Source organism: Lotus japonicus, chromosome 1 (assembly GCF_012489685.1).
Source record: "Lotus japonicus ecotype B-129 chromosome 1, LjGifu_v1.2".
Classification (NCBI taxonomy): Eukaryota; Viridiplantae; Streptophyta; class Magnoliopsida; order Fabales; family Fabaceae; genus Lotus; species Lotus japonicus.
In genome coordinates, this window is record NC_080041.1 from 134,886,872 (window position 1) to 134,903,993 (window position 17,122).

Sequence of the window (17,122 nt, forward strand, 5' to 3'; positions counted from 1 at the left end):
ATGTTCATATATTTTGTCCATGTTATTAGCTTATAAACATAATGTTCATGTTTACGTAGTGAGAAATCATACATTGAATACAAATATGATTAAGATAGTCTTTATATGTAGAAAGACAATCATCACCTCTAAAACTAACTTTTGACGTAGAGTTATGCCTTCAAAATTCTAGTACAACCAAACTCCTACAAAATTACCTCAATTGATGATACATTTAGTCGAAATCCAAAACATAATATTGGGTGTCTTGAATGTTGGAATATAGCGGTTGCAATAAGGCCTATGGAATATGACTTTTTACAGGCGTGGTCATAAACCATTTCAATATACATGTGCGAGGAATTTCCATTGTAAGCTACTATGAGCAACATAACATCTCAGTAATATTATTTTCTGTTAAAGTGAAGAAAGCTGTAATGCTTCATACAAAAATCCACCTTCCAATTTTGGTCTTTAGAGAAGTAATACAAATGGTTGAGCACATGAAAGAATATATACACTTGATACTTGATTATTACATGTTTTTAATCTGAGAATAATCTTGCACCAAATCACAACATTTTAAGCCTTGTTGTATGGTAATGTATGTAATATTCATACATCTTTGCAACCATGCTTTAACAATTGGTACATGAGAATCAGTAAATCAGTAGAGTTAAAATCAAAGCAATTGAAAATTGATCTTGTTATGGCCTTTGATTAAAAAAATAATTCCATTGAAACTACGAGAAAGAAAATGAGACATAATCCTTCACTATATAATAATCAACTATTTTGTTTACTTTATAAAACTAACTCAAATATTTGATGAGCTTTTTTTTCAGAGACTAAACATGGATTGCCATTAGCACATAATAAACTGAGGGTCAGGTAAAAAAGAACAATTATGATAACATATACATATAGTAGAAAACGATTTAGTTTAACATGTCAGCTCCATTCGCTCTGGGATGAACAATGTACATACATACTTATGGTGAAATTCGATTCATTAGAATAAATGTCAGCTCAGCTCAATTGTTGTCCTTCATAGTTTTGTCAGTGTCTGTAATTATCAGTCAACTTGCCCGTTGAACATTCACCTGCATCTCTTAAATGATTTTCCGTGCTTAACTCTTGGTGACCTTAGTCCCTGTGGCCAATCTCTTTGTCATAGTTCATAGTTCATACTGACTAGTGCTTTCTTATATTTGACTGTGGTGTACTTCTTTCTAAGGATTGGTAAGACCAGAATTGTGAACTTCAAAAAGACTAAGAGGCAGACCGGCGGGGTCAAGTTCAAAAGAACCTCTTGGAACACCTTCTCTTTCATCACCAGTCATCTTATACGAAGGAATCTGATGTGAAAATCGGTATAGCTCATTAGGTGGAATGCAAAATGATCTAAATCCATTTTGCACAGTTTTTTGAAAGAGGCTAACAAACCCTTTCACTTTGCCAAGATAAGAAACTCCAATACCAATATTCTCATCAAAATCAGATAGGACTTCCACATACTCAAATTGATATTTGGAATGCTTTCCAGGATTTGAACTCCATCCAATATCCCAATCTCTGAAAATTGCCCAAGTTTCTCCCTTCTTGGGATATACCAGATAGGAACCCCTGTCGCTTCCTTTTATACAATGTATCTGGTGAGAGAACATAGCATGCTTTGTAGTTATCTGAGATGGACCAAGTTTGTACTTACCACAGGCAACAGGTAAACCTGCACCATGCCAATCAATCTCACCCTGGTCATCTGAGTCAACATCAAGCCAAGTAATCTGCAACTTGAAAGGGGAGTAGACTTTCCGGATAAGAGCATAGAATCTTGGCATAACATCAATATCATCAAAAACAGCCCAGAATTGACTAGCAGCAAAACAGTCTTCCACCCTATCCTTCTCAAAATCACTGAAATCTGGATCAGGGCAGCAGATCTCTAAATTGGGAGGCAAATTTGAATTAGGTGGAGAACAATTATCAGCTTTGGGCGTTCTATCATCATGATCTGACTTGGATGCTGCCTTTCTTTGCAATTTTGACTTCTTATTTTTCATTTTATTCTCTAAAAGCGACTCTTCAGGTGGGGCACTTACTTTGTTTCTCATCTCTCCATTCTGTCCAGCCACACCTGCAGTGAAACTAGCTGGACTACTGTTACTGAACAACCCACCATTAGCTGACTGGATCAGGGCAGCAGACCTCTAAATTGGGAGGCAAATTTGAATTAGGTGGAGAACAATTATCAGCTTTGGGCGTTCTATCATCATGATCTGACTTGGATGCTGCCTTTCTTTGCAATTTTGACTTCTTATTTTTCATTTTATTCTCTAAAAGCGACTCTTCAGGTGGGGCACTTACTTTGTTTCTCATCTCTCCATTCTGTCCAGCCACACCTGCAGTGAAACTAGCTGGACTACTGTTACTGAACAACCCACCATTAGCTGACACTTCTTTTCTCCCCACTTCAGCAATATTAAATGATTCATGTTGCCGTGACCTTTTGGAAGAACTCTGACTATCACCACCTTCAGCTGTGTATGAAACACGCTGTTTTTTCCTGGAAGATTTTCTATGATGGATTCCTGCATCAAGCCCAGAAGGATCAGCACCGTTTTCTCGAACTTTGGTATCTTTCAAGTCATTAACAATTTCAGCCGTGCGATCATCTCTCGAATCTGATGCTGACTGCCTTGCTCTCTTACTTCCAACATTTTTCGGGTTTTGCGATTCCTTGACTTTGAATGTACCAGGTTTGGAAGTTCCAACACTAGCCTTTGTCAATCCTGCAGTCTCATGGCCCCCTTTACTCTTTTCAACTTTGTAAGAGACACCAACTCCGGCTGTACATTTTGACATATACTGACAAGTGCTTGCTTGACCATTTGACCTTGGTGACCTTAAAAGGATAGGCGAGACTCTTCCAGAAGCATTACTCTCAGGCAACTTTGCTTTGCGAGTACCCTCATTAGACATTTCCTGTTCAGCTTTAGACATGGAAGATTTATGAATTGAAGCATTGATTCCATTGTTTAGCACTCCATCCTCCAATTTCTCGTCACCAGAACCACCAACTTCAAAAAGACTAATAGGAAGACCAGCAGGGTCAAGTTCCAAAGACCCTCTTGGAACACCTTCCCTTTCATTACCAGCCATCTTATATGAAGGAATTTGATGTGAAAACCTGTACAGCTCATTAGGCGGAATGCAAAATAATCTAAATCCATCCTGCACAGTTTGCTGAAAGATACTAACAAACCCTTTCACTTTGCCAAGATAAGAAACTCGAATCCCAATATTCTTATCAAAATCAGATCGGACTTTCACATATTCAAATTGATATTCAGGATGCTTTTCTGGATTAGAACTCCACCCAATATCCCAATCTCTGAAAATTGCCCAAGTCTCGCCCTTCTTGGGATAAACCAGATAAGAACCTATGTCGCTTCTTTTTATGCAATGGATCTGGTGAGAGAACATAGCACGATCTGCAGTTCTATAAGATTTCCCAAGTTTATACTTGCCACAGGCAACAGGCAAACCAGCATCATGCCAATCAATCTCACCTTGATCATCTGAGTCAATGTCAAGCCAAGTAATCTTCAACTTGAAAGGCGAGTAGACTTTCCGGACGAGAGCATATAATCTTGGCATACTATCAATATCATCAAAAATAGCCCAGAATTGATTAGCAGCAAAACAATCCTCCGCCCTATCCTTCTCAAAATCACTGAATTCTGGATCTGGGTACCAGATCTCAAAATTGGGATGCAAATTTGAATTAAGTGGAGAACATTTGCTCGATTTGGGCTCTCTATCATCAACATCTGACTTGGAGGCCTCCTTTCTCTTCAAACTTGACTGCTCAATTTTCATTCTATTCTCTAAAACTGATTCTTCAGGTGGGAAACTTACTTTAGCAACTCCAGAGGTGCGTTTTGACATAGACACAGGAGAAAACCGCCCAAACTTATCCCTCAGCCTTCTGCCACAAGGTTTCCCCCCATCACTTTTTGATGCATCTTTTGGTGGCACATGCTTTGGAGGTTCTTTATGGTTATCAAATGATGACCGTGTATATCCAGGTGATGCGTCCTGGTATGCCATATCGTAGGCTCTAAAGGACTTGGTACATTGTTGGCATCGCAACTTAGCATTCATAACGTTTTTGCAGTACTGGTACCTAGTTTTACAGTGTGGGCAATATGTCCAAAAAGTTCGCAGTTCATCACGCTGAGGGGGATTTCGAGCATGGGAGTGCAAATTTGAATTAAGCGGAGAACATTTGCTCGATTTGGGCTCTCTATCACCAACATCTGACTTGGAGCCCTCCTTTCTTTGCAAACTTGACCGCGCAATTTTCATTTTATTCTCTAAAACTGATTCTTCAGGTGGGGCACTTACTTTAGCAACTCCAGCAGTGCGTTTTGACATATACACAGGAGTAAACCGCCCAAACCTATCCCTCGGCTTTCTACCACAAGGTTTCCCCCCATTACTTTTTGATGCTTCTTTTGGTGGCACATGCTTTGGAGGCTTTTTATGGTTATCAGATGATGACCGTGTATATCCAGGTGATGCGTCCTGGTATGCGATATCATAGGCTCTAAAGGACTTGGCACATTGTTGGCATCGCAACTTAGCATTCATAACGGTTTTGTAGTACTGGTACCTAGTTTTACAGTGTGAGCAATGTGTCCAAAATGTAGTCCTCAAAGGGCCTGTGATCCTCAAATCATATGAAGAACACTTTATTTGGTCACTCAAAAATCGGTTAGCTTCCTCAATCAACTTGAAAGCAGCCTCCGCCCCAGGAGATTTATTTTTGTCAGGATGAAGTAGCAGTGCCAGCTTCCTATATTGTTTCCTTATAGTAACTTCACCAGCTAATGGTTCAGTCTGAAGAATTCCATACCAGTCCATGTCAGACCCGGAGACTTTGTTCTGTGCAGCACAATGAACCTCACAAACAGCAAGGATCTGCGCAATGTTCTGAGTCTCCGGAAACATTTGTTTGGCTTTCATAGCAAACTTGAGTCCCCCTACAAAGTCACCGCTTTGCATTCTATTTTGAGCTATTCGCTTCGCCCTCAGAGCTTCTTCCTTGTTGCATTCCATGGGTGAATTGAAATCAAAACCCAAATACTGAAGTCCTCTGAGTCACATAACACATCGATCGACAAGGAAACACTTCTTCCTCTTCATAAATTCAACACCCAGACAGGATGCAACATCTTCTTCACCTGATTGGCACAAGCCAAACCCCCTGATGAATCATTTAAAAAAATGTCAGGCGTTACTTGCATAAACAAAAATAGTAAATGTGTTTAGATAATAATAATAATAATTGGATCATATTGTCAAGTTAGTGCAGCTAGCATAATAAAGCATACTCTATAACCCAAGTTTCAAAATAGGAACTGACAATCCAATTGAAAATAAGCAGAATAAGGAGCAATACTAAAAGTTTGAGCATAAAACCCTAAATCGCAAACTGAGAAGGAAATGAATAGCGAGATCGAAGTAAGTGAAGATAAGGAAACTAACCTGTACTATGGCTGAGACTGTGATGAGCTTTTGCTGTTGAATAATTCAGCACATCACTTGAATTATGTTTATGTAGTTATGGTTTGGGAGAAGAAGGAGGGAGAGAGTGTGCTGGAAGCGGGACGTGAAACATTGAGTCAAGGTTTTCAAGAGAAGGGGGAAAATGGCAAGTGGAAGCGTAGAACATTCCGAGAAGTTTTTTTTTCTTTTTTTTTTTATTCATCGGAAAATTGGAGGTTTATTTTTTGATTCATCTGGACTAATATATTAGGATTAAATATGTTTTTGTCGAGTGAATCACAATTTTGGTCCCTAAGAAAGTAGGCACCGGTCATATTAGTCTCTAGAGATCATTAATGGTTAAAAAAATCTCTGTAAGTGTTGACGTCGATCATAGTAGTCCCTATCTAAGTTTGGTCGTTAGTCCCTGGAACGGAAAGTGCCCATGTGTCACGTTATGTGCCACGTAGGTTTCAATTTAGTCTCTCACGTTATTAGTTCCTAGGTAATTAATTTAATTAAAATAATGAGTTAAAAAATAAAAAATAAATAGAAAATCCAAACTAAATTTAATTAAAATTATGAATTACAAAAAATAAAAAATTAACCAGATTTTTTTTAAATATTAGTTATAATAAAAAAAACCCTAGATCCTTTTCATCATCTTCATCTTCTGGAAACCTAACCCAAACCCATCCCCTCCCGAAAGCCTCCACGCCACCTAGCCGCCACCGATTCACTATAGCGACTGCCGACCAGCCACCACCGATCCAAAGCCTCCACTCAGCCTCGCCAAGGGTTGCTGTGAATTTCATGGAGAGGCTTTCAAGTACAACACACAGGACTTGTCAATATGTGAGGGACGTGATGCTGCTGAAGCTGCTACAACATTCGTTCCCTTCCTTTTATTAGTTTCATTTTGCTGCACTTTAATTCTTAGTCTTCTTTGATGTTGCTTTTTAATTATCTTTGTTCTCTTTGTACTAAATCTACCTGTGGAAGCTTTGGAAGAAGTTGATGATGTGATTTTTTTATTTATTAAGTTTTTATCTGATTTTTTAATTATTTGGCTTATTTTTTATTTTTTTAATTAAGATTTTCTATTCTTGTATTTTTATTTTTTTAACTCATTATTTAAATTTAATTTAATTACCTAGGGACTAAATTGATAACGTCGGGGACTAAATTGAAACCTACGTGACACATAACGTGACACATGAGCACTTTCCGTTCCAGGGACTAACGACCAAACTTAGATAGGGACTACTATGACCGACGTCAACACTTACAAAGATTTTTTTAACCATTAATGATCTCTAGGGACTAATATGACCGGTGTCTACTTTCTTAGGGACCAAAATGGTGATTCACTCGTTTTTATCCTTTCACTTAAATTTAAAATTGTAAAAAAAATCATTTTTTTCGTCTTTTAATTTTAATTTTAATTCTTACATCGAAAAGATAAATAAATTCACTTTTTATTTAATTTAAAAAAGGAATTTATGACGTTATAAAACTTATTTGAAAACTTTTTTAACCAATTAGTAGTCCACATGAACTTTCACATATGTTTTAGTCACTAAAAGAATTCATTCATTTAATTGAGTTCTTGCTTCAGTTTTTTTTTGTATCTAGGAAAATGAAAGTGACAAACTTCAAAGCTAACACATTCATAAATAACAAGACTCAATACTCTCAGGAGAAACAACAAACTATGTGAGATTATAATGCAGACGTGACCAATGATGACCTTGCAAACAATGTTGATGATTGGCTATAAGACATGTACAGAGAGCTGTCACAGTCGAAAGGAGCTCGAAACAGAGTACGACATGGTGACAGAGACGACTAGCGTTGAGGAAGTGACCTCATCGACATAGGCGACTCAATCTAGCAGATAACTCTTTTCCTCTCTCATATATCATATGTCGTATCGTGTCATCGAGGAAAATTACATCTCGTTGATTACCCTTTTCATGCACTAATAGCTCAATGTAATAGATAATCTGCTGCTCCTAGAACTAAACTAAGTAGATGTACCTAGACGATGTTACCCCTACTAACGGCTACGAGGTTCTATCAAGGGTCCACAAAAACATTTTCTCAAAATCAGGTTTTTCCATACTCATAAAAACTAACAATCACTATCCCATAATTCCAAACTCAAAACAAGTGTAAATTTTCTTACCATATCAAATCATAAAGCATATGGTAAATCAACTTGAATGAAATTTCAGATTAAACCAAAATAAACAAGAAGGAAACATTTACCGTTAAAAAATGGAAGAATTGAGGCCTGGTTCCACGTCACAGCTCTAACTTGGTATTTTGTTAACGAACGGATCCTCCGTCCCTCCACTCCACAATAGCAGGACGCCACTCCAACTTCTCTCCACCGTCTCCATCCCTCATCTTCTTCTTCCTCACCGGTTCTGTTTCATCGTCTCAGCCAGCCTCTCAGGTAATAACCGTCCTAACAGAAAATGCGAATGATGATAACACGTTGAGAATCGAGATCACGTTTTTCTCGTTTTTATTTTCTAGATGGATCGCCGGAGAATGCAGTACGACAGGCAGAAGAGCTCATCAGGCACGACGCCAACGACGCCGTCCTCGCCGATCATGATGTCGCCGCTCAACCGCCACTCGCGTGCAGGCTCAACCGGCTCCGCCATGATCAATGCAAGGAGAACGCAGAACACCGCCACCAAAGCTGCCGCTCAGAGACTCGCACAGGTCATGTCGCATTCATCATCCGGAATCGACGACGAAGATGACGACGACGACGACATTGCTCTCGACTATTCCGCCGCACCAAGCATTGGCCTCGGTGGTGGTAGACCAATTCGTCCTCGCTCTCCCATGGTAAGTCATTACTAACCGCCTTCATCATCCCCTTCCTTTTGCTTCTACTTCATGAATGTATTCCTTTTCGAATTCGATGTAGTCAGTTCGGAGCGTTCAGGATCAACCTCCAGCTCCAAGGTCGCGCTCACCAATGGTAATTTACCTTCACACTATCCTTTTGAAATTTTAGCTCGTAATGTTGATTTATAGATGAAAATCTAAAGCTTCTGGTTTACAATTTTGCATGTTGTTTCTATTAGTCAGTTCGCTCTGCTCAAGAACAACCTCCATCTGCGAGATCGCGGTCACCAATGGTAATTTGACTTCACTACCTTTGAGTGTCTGTTTGGTTTTCAGTTTGAAAGTGTTTTCATCCAAAGGAGGTCTAAAGCCTCTTTCACGTTTGGGGCATTGGAATGTGTGATATCAAATTCCAATGCCCGAAACAGACTTTCAAACTGAAAACAAAACACAGTATGAATTGTTGAATGTTGATGATCATTTTCAGTGCTTTATTTGAAAAATTGAATCTACTGGTTTTTGTGTTGTTTCTAATTCTATTAGACTGTTCGTTCTGCTCAAGAACAACCTCTATCTGCAAGAGCACGGTCACCATTGGTAATTGGCTTCTTTCAGTTTAGTTAAATTCTGCTAAATTGGAAGAAATTTAATTGATGGAACTTTGGTTGATTTTGTTTATATATATTAGACGGTTCGTACTGCTCAAGAGCAACCCATATCTGTAAGATCCATGTCGAGTTTTCGATCATCTGCCTCGGCAAATGCTGCTGCTGACCAAACTCCAACTCGAACATCCACGGCTGGCAGTCAGGCGGAACAGCAGCAACCGCCATCTGCACGTTCTACAGGTGCAATCAGAACCCTGGATTTTTCTCCCTCTGCTCGCACTATAGCAATTTCTCGGGTGCCCAGTGGTAATGTGAGCAACGATCAACCTCCATCTGCTCGCGCAGCCCCTGGCCGTCCCAGCGGGCTTTCTAAGGTAGTTCCCATGGTGCCACCTAGTGTACCTATCACACTCAGGCCTGCCTCTTCTATGGGAATTCCTCCCTTAGAGCCTCCTTTTGATATTAAAAGAGACAGGAGGTATGCTTCTTTTACCATTAAACCTTCTTTACGAGAACAAAATTGATAAGTAAAACCTTAAGAGTGTATATTGGGGAACAAAATTATATATTTGGTCCTTGTAGGTCCTAGTAGTGAAAGAGTGGTGCTCGGGTATTTAGTGTAGTCCACATGAGGTTTCATCTATGGTTGTTTAATTTACTTCAAGTGTTAAATAATCTCATCTTAGGGGACCAATGTGATCAAGATAAGTGAGTTGGGGGATTAAGATGACTTCTTTACTTGAATTTTATAAACAAAATCATTGGATCTCCTGTAATGGAGTTATTTAATCCCTTTGGGTAAGTTAGGGATGACATTGAGGTCCAGAATTTACTTTCCAATGCATAATGTAATACAATGTGCTTCTGATGACCTTGCAGATTGTCACTTGATCTGGGGAGTATGAAAGTAAGAGAAAATGTGCCTCAGCAGCAGCGTCCTACTTCCGAGCTTGAGGATGAGGTATGCTCCTTGTTCCATGGAAACTTGATCTAAATATTACTGAAGTATTGTTCATTTCAATGTCACTAGCAAAGCAATCCACTATGTATTTCTACTTCTTCCTTCCACCCCCTTTAAATTTACTTCACCTGAAATTCATAATCTTCAACTACCTTTGCCTTGCATTACTTGTATCTATTCTATTTTCAGAAATCTACTAATGAGATGTTAATTTTAATGCAGCTCGATATGCTACAAGAAGAAAATGACAATTTGGTTGAAAAGGTGATAAAATACAACACATTCAATAATTTTTTCTCCTTGTAGGCACCTCTGGTTTTGAGATTCTAACTGTGTTGCTATTAGTTATAACATGACATTGTAGAAGAAAGAATCATGTCTTATCTCTACTTTATTGCTTTCGTCTGTTGAAACCCTCAGTTCATATTTTGATATTTGATACAATATCTTCTTTATGGACTCATATAAATTTAGGTTTGATTGGATTAATCAACTTAGCACTGTCATATGAATATTGCTGCTGTGTTCATTAAGTTACATTATGGCTGAAGGCTTACAACATCAAGTTTTCACTATGAGAATTGATAGTTTTTGTTATATAAACTCTGTTTTGGCATGTTACCTACTTATGTGTATCCACAGCTTCGACTTGCAGAGGAAAGGTGTGAGGAAGCTGAATCAAGAGTAAGGCAACTGGAGCTACAGGTAATACATTAAGGGAGCAGCCAATGTGTGCATCCTTCTTTGACAATTTTTGTTTCTTTATTGGTCTAGTGCAAAAGTACTACGAATGGAATAACGATGAGGAACTTAGTGCTTACTACTTGCACCGCAAGATGTTATAGGTTTAAATATTAACATCATTGTGGATCTGGATTTGCTGTAGGTAATGCACATAGTTATTGCTTGCAGGTGCAGCTGACCAATCACAAATCTGATTCCAATTTGAACAATCATAGACCCAATTGTTCAATCCCACTTAACAGTTACCAATCTCTAATTTTCATTTACCGATCTAAAATATATTGAACAGTCTAATATACTAGAGTGACGATCGTGTGCTTTACTTGACTGCAGCAAATCTGGATCCCATCCTTGTTGTACAAAAAAAATGATCTAGTTTACATGCTTGAATCTGTTCATGTCAGCCGAAGTCATGTAGCCAAAGGTAGTGGAACGGAATTCACTATGGTTAGACTTAAAATAATGTGACCATAACCTTTAAATAAAATTAATTTTATCAAAGTAGTACATCAAAACTAAACTCATTTCTTAGAGTTTGACAAATCAGTGTACATTCGCATGATGCATTAACATTAGCATTTAACACCAATATTGACCTGGATTTTCATGTAAATTCTACTTTCCTATTTCCTTTTTAGGTTGCTAATCTCGGAGAAGGTGTAACTTTGGAAGCTCGTCTTTTAAGCAGGCAAGTTTAGCATTTAGACGAGTTTTTATGGTATAAATCTCCCAGGCAGATGATACAAAAGTATCTTCACTTGCCATTTAATATGGTTTAAAATATGAATATTATTGTCCACTTTGTAATTTTCACCCTCTCCACTTTTCTGTTAATTATTCATTTTGTGTTCCTGTCTACTTTGGGATTCTTAACCTTCATTGAACCTAATTTGCACTATTTATTGAATCTATTTCAATACATGAGTTGAAAATTTGAAGGAAATCCATCCACAATTTGATCAGTAAGTGTTTTTTGAAAAAACTATAAAATGCAGCAGAAAAATTAGCTATAAATTAACAAGACCAAAGTCAAGATCAAATTAAGCAATGCCACTAGTGACTGGGTAGGTTCAGTTTCCTTAAACATTTTTGTATGATGACATGTTCTGTTCGTTTTATTCTTCAGGAAGGAGGCAGCACTGCAGCAAAGAGAGGTTCATCTTTTTTCCCTTTCCATAACTGTCTTTCTCTTATTATTCACCAATAATACAGTCACAATGCAAGGACTAGGTGAGATTTCTATTCCTAGTCGTTATGCATCAATTACTGGCATATACATTCATCAAATAAACCGGTATAACCTTAGTATAATGGTGTGTGGAACATCAATTGCGAAATTTGCGGTTTACTATCTTTGTTTCTTACTAATTCATATATTGAGGTGATATTCGCTGGGCCTAGTGCTCAGCTCGATGAGAGGTAAGGTATTAGTTAGGGTGCTAAAATAGAAAATTTAGAAACGTGATGTGGAAGTCGGATGTTGAATATCTTTCCATTTTCAGGCTGCTCTAAGAAATGCTTCAAGGAATCGAGGAGGCTTTCAAGACGTTGAAGCTCTTCGGGCGGATGCTGAGGTATCCAGCATTTTTACATTGTACGTTTTAGGGGTTGTGTTTCAAATTCTTCTGCCAAATTTAATGCATAGAAACACTGTGCTTGTATAACTTACTTTAGATTTCTCACACTTTCTGTCAGATTGCAAGGGAGGAGGCGACGTCTGCACTGGAGAAGCTACGGCTTGTGACTCAACGAATGATCCTCACCCCCGAAGAAATGGTTGGGTTTTAATGTTAATACTGATGTTTTAATTTTATAATATTAATCATAGTTATGTGATTTTACGTTCTGTCTTTTAGGAAGAGGTTGTGTTGAAGAGGTGTTGGCTAGCTCGGTATTGGGGTTTGTGCGTTCGACATGGTAATGTCATCCCATTATTCGTTCAAATATGCATATTTGAGTCTTTTAACCTCCATAAATAAGAGTTTTATTCATTTTCTTATTTTGAAGAACGTGTAAATATTCATTTGTTTTGATGCACAGATTTAATAGGAAAAACTTTGTATTTTTATTGCGTTCAACTGAATCGTAATGGAGCTGGAGGCCCCTTCTGACATTTTAAGCCTAGGAAAGTGGAACCTCACTAGCCTAGATAAATCAGAAGGACCTTATTACAAATCAAGCACACTAAATTGTGAATTGACCAAACTGATTCAACACACTGTTGGTGGATTAAAATGAAGAAGATAATTTCTTTTATAAAATCTATAAAAATCTAAAAAGAAAAAAAAGTCACGCTTTGAAATATATGGCAGGTATTCATGCTGAGATAGCTGAAGCAAAATGCAAATACTGGTCTACATTCGCCCCTAATCCAGTTGAAGTTGTATTAGCTGCGGGAGAGAAAGCTAAACAAGAAACAGGTAACACTTATTACTCTGGAAGTTTTAGTTTTCCTGTTTTAGTTGTTCGCTCAGTTACATTATGTACCTCTTTAAATTAATTTGGAGTGATTAACTGTCTTTCAACTTTTGTACTACACACTATAGAGCTCGATTTAGAGGATACAGAAGATCAACGTGACCTTAATGAACTTTCTGGAGAGGGTAATGTTGAGAATATGCTTTTTGTCGAGCAGGGTTTGCGGGAACTGGTTTCTCTAAAGGTATCATATCGTTATTCTAAAATATGTGCAAGCATGTCCTTTATTTAGTTATTTTGTTCAAACAACATGGAGTGATTGGAGAACCTCTCAAAATTGTCTCAAGAGGTAGGTTTGATTGGAACATTAGAGACCTGGCAGTGTTTAGAAATGCAAACAAAATCACCTTGTAAAAATCAATCCCTGAGATCCTTCCAAGCATCAGCAGCACAATCAATCCAAATGGTGCTAATGACAATGTCAGGGGAATCCGAGCGATTGATCCAGGAGAGTACCAAGGTATTACACCTTTCTGAAGCTGAAAAGCGAGCATCATCAGGATCAGGTTTCGGGAGCAGATCCATCAACAAACTCAATTTTATTACTGAGTTGCAAGAAGGCGCGGAAGAGAAGAGAAAGTGTTTCATCTGATACCATGTTAAACATATGAACTGAAAGTCTAATTCATTTCACTGTAGAATGTGTGTTATATACAATGTGGTAACTGAAAATAATTGTGTTACATAAATAGACTCTAGGAAGCTAACAAACAAATAACTTCCCCTAAGAATCTAACAAACTAACTAACTCAATTGAATAACTTGAGCTCACTTTCTACGAGTAGTATCAAATTCAATGTGTGATTTTACCCAATAGTAGAAAAGAGTGTTACAAAAATAATGTCAAAGAGTGTCGTTAGTATTTTTCATCATGAAAATAACAAATCGAAGAATTCTTCTTAATAAAAAGTATTTCATTATTATTTACTGGTATTTGTTAGTTACCAAGTATAACAAGGGATTTTCATGACTGACTTTATTGTTTTAAAGGTGGAAGAAGCATTGGCAGTTGCAATGGCTCAACACAGGCGTCCAAATGCATTGAGAGCTGGTTTTTCAGGTGCAAAGTTGTATTATATATTGATTCTTTACCTGCAAATTCAGCTGTCATCATCTTGTGTTGTAAAATATTTCCCCTAAAAAATGATAATTAACAATCTTTTTTATTCAAATCCAGCTCCTTTTTAAAATGCAAATCGTAGTGTCGCATGACTCACTATACTATATACAATTATACACTTAAATAAAAAATTCTACCCCCTTTGCTTAATAAGAAATAAAAGAAGAGGAGAATCCAGTGCAAGTATGTAGGGTTAATTAAATCTATTATCGTGGGTTTCATTCTGTCAAAGATTGCTTATGTATGGAGCCTGACTCTTGTCTTATTTTTTGTTGCAGATGACCTGAAACTACCAATTGAAGGGCAGTGTGATGCATTTCGTAAGTTTTCCATGTCACACTTTGTATATGCCGTGATGATGTGGTAAAGAGTTGAGATTATATGCTGGTGGAGTGGAGTGATAATATTTTTTGATAGTAAACAAATATTAAGCTCTTTGCGACTTGTCTGTCATGAGAGAACTACCTTGAGGCATTTGAGCTTATTTTATATGTATGCTCAAAGTATAGGAGGTAAAGAGAACTGATTTTGAGTTTTGACCATTCAATCTTATACAAGACATCATCCTTAAAGCTATCATATCTGCAACTTGATTCGCTTTGACATTTTCATAGGACCAGAACTCGTATCTAAAAAGAAAAAAAACTAAAATCTTCAATTCGATTATTGTATATTTCATTCAAAGATAACTTTTTTACTTTCAGAGTTGAGCCTGGAGGAGACTGAAGATGTATCTTTTAAGAAGGTAATTCCAAGGATATATTCATTGTTTTTCTTTATTGTTTTGGTCTTGTAATTTCATAGGTATGTCCTATTAGTCACCTTCTCATCTTGTTTGTCATTTTCCTTTAGGCTTGGCTTACTTATATTTGGAGAAGAGCAAAAAGGCATGAAATAGAACCTGACATAGCAGAGGAGCGTCTGCAGCACTGGATCAATCGTAACGCCAAGACACCTACCTCACAAGATGCAGTTGATGGTAATGTGAATCCCTTTTTTCCCATCCCTTGTAATTTACCTGCAAACCTTAAGCATCACATAATTGTTTCCTCTATTATTTTTTGGGTGAATATTATGACTCTGCTATTATAGTTTTTGCCTTCTGTAGCCACTTCTCTGGTTCATTTTACCTGCCAGGAAAAAACCAGTAGCAGATAAAGTAGTTTATTTCTGCCAAACTTAGTGGTTGTATTTGGAAATGGTATAGGCTATAGTGCTATGTAGAATGCTAAAAGACTAAGATTTTTTAGTAATTAGTAAATTAGTTAATATTGATACTTTTTCTTGCAAATCATTTTCATTTGTTTCCTTGAATTTGATCTTCGAGTACTTATTCAATTATACAGTTGAGCGTGGACTTGCAGAGATAAAGAAGTTAGGAATTGAAACGCAACTGTGGGATGAATCTCGCAAAGAATTGGAACAAGATATTGACCATTCCAAAACGCCCAGTCGTTCTGACTTTTGATACAAAGCTGACATAGATTTGTTTCCAAAATTATTCCTTTCACAAACTGTTCCACAATGAACTGTGTTTTAGTTAGGAAAAGAATTGGATAAATAGGCTATTTTTTCAGTGTATCATATTCATAAAAACAATGTTATCAGTTATTATGATAATGTATAAAATTTTATGTTAATAATAGATTTGATTCATATTTTTACCTTTACTGTGGTGCTTTATAAATTGTGTTAAATAAACATTGTCGATCATTTTAAAAATAAAACATTGTCGATAAAAATCTTGACAAAATTCTGATCCGAAACAAGAAATTGTAAGAAATAATCACTTAAGTTTCTACTCCACAAAAGTAATTTATTGAGATGAACAACTACAGTTTTTTTCGAATCACCCGAACTAATATAAACAAGTATTTTTACACAAAATATATGTGTAATAAAAAAGTATATAGGAAGGTTGTTAAAAATCATGTTGACGGTAATAAAACTTTCAAGGAAAAAAACCTTATCACCAACAAATGCAAAAAATATATTTAGTTATGAAAATAGTAATGAAAATTATATTTTTGGGATTTTGCTTGTTTGAACTCGGGACCTGTACGTATTAAAAAATTCTTCAATCCTGCAAATTTTTATCTATTGGAAATACCTTTGTGTAATTTACTCCACAAGTAAATTCATATGAATAATTCATAGTAAAAGCTGTAGAAAAATGTGGCATATAGAATGAGGCAAATATATGTGTATGCATTCAGAGGATAAGCAAAGAAAGTCACGTTATTGACAAGCTTCCTAAGAAGAATGTCAAAACATGAAAACTCACGCTTTTACTTTTACTATGTCCTTGGATCCCCCTAAAGTGCATGACATAGTCTTAAAAGAACAAGATCGAAATAAAATGAACATGTAGCGAATTCAACATAAAGCACATGTTTCTTTTAAGGAGATTGTTCCGGTCCACTGAAAAATAAGAGGTAACTATACCCTTTAGTTCATTTTTTACCATACAAAGGACTAAATTGTAAAATTTTAAAAGTTTGTTATGGAGAAAATATTAAAAAAGGTACGGAACCCTTCAATTTTAAAGGGGTACCAAAAAAATTGTCTTCTTTTAAAAAAATAGTTCTTAAATGGCCAAAGTAATTGATAAGAGACTTTGAAAAAGTTTTCAAAATAAAGTATACAAGTTTCAAACAACTACTAGAACTACTAAGATCAAATGAAGAACTAAGACCTAAAGTGTCACTAGTGTGAAAAAAAACTCTCCAATAGATGTCCACCTATTATGGAGCTCTAAGGGGACATAAGCGAAATACTCAGGGGAAAAAACTATCATAACTAGAAAAAAGT

The 17,122-nt window shown here is 36.7% G+C and overlaps 1 protein-coding gene and 1 pseudogene across 2 annotated transcripts; one reads left to right on the forward strand and one right to left on the reverse strand.

Moving 5' to 3' along the window:
• Positions 1-871: 871 nt before the first annotated feature.
• On the reverse strand, positions 872-5,806 carry LOC130731225 (uncharacterized; annotated as a pseudogene). The gene is made up of 2 exons (XR_009016595.1): positions 5,533-5,806; positions 872-5,251 (listed from the first exon to the last, which is right to left on the reverse strand). The product of XR_009016595.1 is annotated as an uncharacterized LOC130731225 (transcript).
• A 2,040-nt stretch (positions 5,807-7,846) lies between these two features.
• LOC130731226 (coiled-coil domain-containing protein SCD2) lies at positions 7,847-15,967 on the forward strand. The gene is made up of 21 exons (XM_057583452.1): positions 7,847-7,993; positions 8,077-8,397; positions 8,480-8,533; positions 8,640-8,693; positions 8,944-8,997; positions 9,089-9,486; positions 9,888-9,969; positions 10,192-10,233; positions 10,612-10,674; positions 11,352-11,405; positions 11,844-11,867; positions 12,216-12,287; positions 12,409-12,489; positions 12,570-12,630; positions 13,026-13,133; positions 13,260-13,375; positions 14,182-14,251; positions 14,590-14,631; positions 15,016-15,056; positions 15,164-15,290; positions 15,658-15,967. The coding sequence occupies exons 2-21, from the start codon at positions 8,077-8,079 to the stop codon at positions 15,777-15,779; spliced, it is 1,986 nt and encodes a 661-aa protein (XP_057439435.1). The 5' UTR covers positions 7,847-7,993; the 3' UTR covers positions 15,780-15,967.
• The last annotated feature ends 1,155 nt before the right edge of the window (positions 15,968-17,122 follow it).